Source organism: Littorina saxatilis, linkage group LG12, assembly GCF_037325665.1.
Source record: "Littorina saxatilis isolate snail1 linkage group LG12, US_GU_Lsax_2.0, whole genome shotgun sequence".
NCBI lineage: Eukaryota > Metazoa > Mollusca > Gastropoda > Littorinimorpha > Littorinidae > Littorina > Littorina saxatilis.
The window spans coordinates 70,644,260-70,650,315 of NC_090256.1; the positions used below are offsets into that span (position 1 = coordinate 70,644,260).

At 45.4% G+C, this 6,056-nt stretch overlaps 1 protein-coding gene across 1 annotated transcript in view; it reads right to left on the reverse strand.

The window, feature by feature from the left end:
* LOC138982687 (TATA box-binding protein-associated factor RNA polymerase I subunit B-like) overlaps positions 1-5,846 on the reverse strand; it is a 28,244-nt gene extending 22,398 nt beyond the window's left edge. The window contains exons 1-4 of the mRNA XM_070356014.1: positions 5,660-5,846; positions 2,461-2,560; positions 1,990-2,093; positions 330-448 (exon numbers count right to left, since the gene is read on the reverse strand). Coding sequence (XP_070212115.1) covers positions 330-448; positions 1,990-2,093; positions 2,461-2,560; positions 5,660-5,746 — 410 coding nt within the window. The 5' untranslated portion in view covers positions 5,747-5,846. The remainder of the gene's footprint in view (positions 1-329; positions 449-1,989; positions 2,094-2,460; positions 2,561-5,659) is intronic.
* Positions 5,847-6,056: the final 210 nt, after the last annotated feature.

Sequence of the window (6,056 nt, forward strand, 5' to 3'; positions counted from 1 at the left end):
TTTTTTTTTACATTTACATTACTTGATTGTCCCATTGCTAGGATATTCGGTTCACTTCCTCCCAGTGGAAAGCTAGCAGCAACAGAGTCGCGCTACCAAGGTGTCTGCGTGTTTAGGTGTATTCAGCCAACTCCACTTATGGCAGAATGACCAAGGTCTTTTAAATGCCCCAGTGGTGACACGGGGGTGGAACACGGATACCGTCTCCGAGTCTGCACATACAGTTGACCCGTGTCCGTCCCGGCCCGGATTGGAACCTGCGACCACAGGATCACAAGTCAAGTGCTCTACCAACTGAGCTACCGTCTGCAACAGGTGAAGGTACTGACCTTTGCCAGGTGTGCTTGGCACCCTCCAGACCCTTTGGCACCAGGCGAACTTCTCCCTCGTTAACAAACGCAACCCCAAGTAGCGACAGGTACTTCGCCCACAGACGTAACATCACATCCTACAAAAAGAAAATAGACATGTATACAATTTCCAGCTGCATAAAAAATAGACATGAACTAAAATCCTGCAATAGGAAATGTTTCCAGTTTCAGGGATGAGAGAAGGTGGATCTCATCATAAGTTAACTTAAAAGTTAAATAATCTAAATCAAATTTGAGGGGAGGGGGGTGGTCATTTAACCTTTAAGAATTACTCAAGACTGTTTTGAGTTAAACGAAGAAAAAAAAATCCTAGAAAAAAAATTCCCAGAAATCCTAGTTCATCATCTGAACAAGTGTAAAGTGCGCCTGACTACGTATATAAAATGTACAGTTCAAGTTACTCACAGAACCGCTTACAGCGATACCTAGATGCTTCAAAACCACACCCTTGGGACCACATCAAACTGCCTCTTTACTCCAGGCAGCCTTTCCTCCAGGCAGCCTTTCAGCCTTTACTCCAGGCAGCCTTTCAGCCTTTACTCCAGGCAGCCTTTACTCCAGGCAGCCTTTCAGCCTTTACTCCAGGCAGCCTTTCAGCCTTTACTCCAGGCAGCCTTTCCTCCAGGCAGCCTTTCAGCCTTTACTCCAGGCAGCCTTTCAGCCTTTACTCCAGGCAGCCTTTCAGCCTTTACTCCAGGCAGCCTTTCAGCCTTTACTCCAGGCAGCCTTTCAGTCTTTATTCCAGGCAGCCTTTCAGTCTTTATTCCAGGCAGCCTTTCAGCCTTTACTCCAGGCAGCCTTTCAGCCTTTAATCCAGGCAGCTTTTCATCCTTTATTCCAGGCAGCCTTTCATCCTTTCATGACAGGTACATTTTTGTCAAGGTAATAGCTAGAGACAATTGGAGATGTCTTTCATGGGAAGTGTCCGCTCATCTAAAGTATCACTGTATAATACCAATTCATTTAACGCTTTCATGATAAAGAAGAGGGTGAACAAGAGACGATTTCTGACAATAACTCCCGTCGGGCTTGTATGGGCTGTGGAAGAATGACCTTTTTTTGCAAAACCTCTTCCAAACATTGGAGGGGCCAATCACTAGCGAGGGGAGTGTGGGAAACACGTGCTCCCGACACACCCCTCGCTTGTGATTGGCCCAATCCAATGTTTGGTTTAAACAATTTTATTCAGAAAATGTTTTCAGATAACAAAGCCGCATACAATCCAATGTTTGGCAGAGGTTTTGACACTCCCCTCGCTAGTGATTGGCCCCTCCAATGTTTGGCAGAGGTTTTGACACTCCCCTGGCTAGTGATTGGCCCCTCCAATGTTTGGCAGAGGTTTTGACACTCCCCTGGCTAGTGATTGGCTCCTCCAATGTTTGGCATAGGTTTTGACACTCCCCTGGCTAGTGATTGGCCCCTCCAATGTTTGGCAGAGGTTTTGACACTCCCCTCGCTAGTGATTGGCCCCTCCAATGTTTGGCAGAGGTTTTGACACTCCCCTGACTAGTGATTGGCCCCTCCAATGTTTGGCAGAGGTTTTGCAAGAAAAGGTAACTCTTCCAGAACCCATACAAACCCGACTGGCGTTATTTATGAAAACCATCTATAAGCTTACATGGACCGATGGATCAGCTTTGTGGTTTACGAGTGCCTTGGCCTGACCCTGCATGATCAGCTGGTAGGCCTCATACTTTGACCAGGGGCGACCTGCCACATATTCTGGAACAAAAGAGATGAAAACAACAACGTAGTTTTGTTAACAACAACAAGAAAAGGCTAACACTAGTGGTACATTCATCTGCTGTCAGATATTGTGCAGGCTGCACAGTCAAACCCCCCTTTAACAATTCAAGACGTTAAAAAATCCTGAGAAAATTAACTCTGAAAAGGCAGCAGAAGTAAATGACGTTATGCACCGTAAATCAAAAATATAAAAATCTCTACCAACTTCATCCTCTCAGCCGGACGGTACCTGTGCTATGTAAAACATTGAGCTAAACGCACTCACACTTTACCTTAACAAATATCAAGACCTACAGCCCCACAAGTACTTAGCACCTGAGTACACTCAACAACAACACCTTACCACTCTTTTTCTCCAATGCTCTTCTCCCTTTGCCAACTTCACGCAGCAGTCCAAAGGATGACGGCATGTGAGTTTCATCCAGTTCCATAACCACCATGCTCTGTGAGAAGGAAAAACAATTCAATACCCAGCAAAAATAGGGTTCAACATTTAGCTCGTCTTCGTGATGCATGCATTTTTGTGTGCTGATACCAATCTTTTCAGAGTGGTGTGCCTGACAGTGACATCCCAGTAGTTTCATTATCAGACTGCATCCCTGTGTCTCCATACACAAAATGTACACAGAATGGGGGAGGATAGATCCTTCTGTTAGCCAAAACTTCAGTTAATTGTGCTCACTCTGATTAAATACAGGGGTAATCTTGAACTTAACTCTTTAGCGTGTTAAATTTATAGCTCAAAATCCACAGCCAGTTTTTACTTATTTGTGATACAAGTCCCTGTAATCAAGCTAAAGAACATTTGTCGTGAAATTCATTGACGGATTGACCTCCAAACTTAAGCATAATTAATTAATTTGGGTATTTGATCTAACGAAAATGACTAGAAAATGCTTACGTAGTACTGTATCGGAAAAATCTGAGTTGCCTCCCTGCCATCGTAATATTGACACAGAGTTGCCTCCCCTCCATCAAAAATAGAGGTTTTGGCGATGTTTTCAAAGAAAAAGCATGTAAACGATATGCAACCATACAGTTTATTCCACGTATCTAAAATGACTTCTTATGCTTACAAGGGCAGGTTCTGCAAAATTGGAGGCTTAAAATTGCAGTGGATTCTGAGCTATGAATTTGTGTGAGTTTAGAGGGAGCGGTCAGCGACCATAAACTCTATTTAAACCAGACAGATATGCAGCAAAAAAAGGGGGGGGGGGAGGAGGTGTAGAGGTAATGCAGGAGGAAGTGATAGCAGAGTCCCATGGGAACGACTGCAGGGAATGGAAGAGGGTTGGAGGGCAGGGGGGAGGTGATGAGTGAAGGACAGCATCTGGAATGAAACAATGGTAACAGATAAGGGAGTCCGAGAGAGAGAGAGAGAGAGAGAGAGAGAGAGAGAGAGAGAGAGAGAGAGAGAGAGAGAGAGAGAGAGAGAGAGAGAGAGAGAGAGAGAGAGAGAGAGAGAGAGAGAGAGAGAGAGAGAGAGAGAGCGAGGACCGAAGTCATTAGTAGCAGCACAGCGGCCAGCAAGCAAGTTCAGCGATTTTTCAGTTCTGCAAAAATGGAGTTCAATTTTACTTCATGGGCAAAGAATCTGCCCCAACCTGTGGTTCAGGTTCTGGAAAAAGAGGAGTTCACAACCCTCAGTGCTTTGAAATATGCAAGAGAAAAGGACCTGGAAAGCCTCAAGTTAAAAAGAGGCCACATAGTGGAATTAAAAGCGGCAGTGGCAGACCTGCAAAAGAAGTATGGGGGAGGGCCGTTGCGTGCTGCCGACCAAGTGGCACCGCTCCAGGGCCCTCTTGGCAACATGGCCATACAGTCTACCGCTTCATTAGGTGAGACATTTTTAAGAATTGTTGACTTCGTACCGGCTTCTATGGCGGTGGAGGAAGAGGTGACACTCAAGCTGGCCAACAAACCAAAGTTGGACAAAGTATTCCCTTGCCACTGGATCGTTGCAAATGCAAGAATAATGGCAAAACTAATGAATGCACCGGACTTCGACCACGAAGCCTACCTCGGTCATACAGAGATGGTGGGCGAGCTCGGCGCAAGATTCTCCTGGCAGTCGGTGCTCCTGTATGACGACGAGTACAGGAAGCGCCAGGCTACCAGCGGGTTTGCTTGGGGGACCCCCAACCCCCACCTGTCCACAGTGATTCTCCGTGATCGTACCCAACAAGTTCTAGGCAACAAAAGCGGCAAGGCCACGATGGGAAGCGGCGGTATTTGACGACCTGTGGGACCCAGTGGGAAGGTGTGCCTGCAGTACACAAACAAAGGCACATGCCTCTACGAGTCCCGCTGCAGGTTCGAACACGTGTGTGACACGTATGGAAAAGAGCACCCCGGCAAAGACCACCAGGCGACAGCAAACACCAATGCCTAGGATACAGCGCAGCATTAGTGAGTAGTTTAAAACCACTGAAGTTTAAGATTACCAATACAGGCAATATATAGTAACAATAATTTAACTTTAGTTTAAAGCCTTTACTACTGATACTTTCAGTACAATGCTAAAGGGTTATATGACGGTATGAAATTACACCTTATCGAGCGAAGTCTAGTCGGTCTGGCAGGCAAATCAGCGGCGCATGACTGTCGGATATATATATGCTGTCCCGTCCGTAAACATTGTGTATGCTCTTTTTGTAAGCACACCCAGCGACAATATAAGACGTTTGGTGGCTTGTTGCCAGACCAGCTTTTTTGTTGGTCCAAGGGGACCATATCGTCTTTTGTTTTGATCTCTATCGACCAAGGCCGAAGGCCGCGGTTGATATGAGACAAAAGGCGATATGCTCCCCGAGGACCAACAACAAAATGCTGGTCTGACGACAAGCCACCAAACATCGTTTAACTTTTTGTCATCATTTTGGTTGTGCGACAAAATGCACAATAACCCACAGGGAGACGAATTTTTAGAATCCAACTCCGGGCCACAAAGCATCGTCACAGTAGCTCGACCTTGTATGTGACGTCAAACGTAGCTTGTTGACGCTTTTCTTCCAGTCTGAAAATGTACGGAGCTGCGATCATACGTGCGAGTTCAGTAAGTGTTCAGCATATTTCTTTTGTTTATGACTTTTCGTTGTGGATTTTGCAATTACAGAGATAAGTTGCAAATTGACCATGAGTCGCCGTGGTAATTATCAACATTGATTGGGTCTTTCAGAGTGAATGCTTACAATCGTTGTCCTCGGAAACACAAATCCAAAGCCGCGATGGTTCCACACCTCAAACAATCAGCCTGATTGGCTTTGACAATCCACGTTTCACCTGAAAGCTCAAACCCATTCACCACCTCGATTTATTGCATGGGGAACATGAGATTTATTTCCCAGGTGTTTGTGAATGAAAACTCGTGAAAATGATGACAATCTCTTTTGTCTGCATGGCCGAAGCATACATGTGCATTTGCCCGCCAGCCTTCCACGCGACACGCAAAAATTGAGAAAGAAAATGCCGCTCATGTACACAAACGACAGATTTGCTTATGAAAATGCGTAATTTCAACAGAAGTAGAAAGGTGGAGTGACCTGTGACTGAGTGTTGCACACCGTACAGTAGTACTGTCCATCTTCTTCGTAGTAGTCTTCCCCTTCACAAACCTCACACACGGGCATTTTCGTCAATGCATGAGTGAACAATCAAACACGTGAACACACACCAACGTGCCGAAGGACCGAAAGTGCAGAGAGGAAATGCAGCTTTATAGAAATACCGATATCTTTCACAATATTACAGCTGTATCGACGACGCGGATCAGCTAAATCCAGAACTGGAAGCCTTTTACCTTTATTTTGTTAACAACAAGTCAATTATTCATGGAAATTGGAGACATTTTGAACATGGTAGCGGAGTTTGTCGTCATGAAAGTGTCACAATTTGGAGAGAGTTCTGTGTTTTTGGATGTTTCGCGTGACGTCATTTATG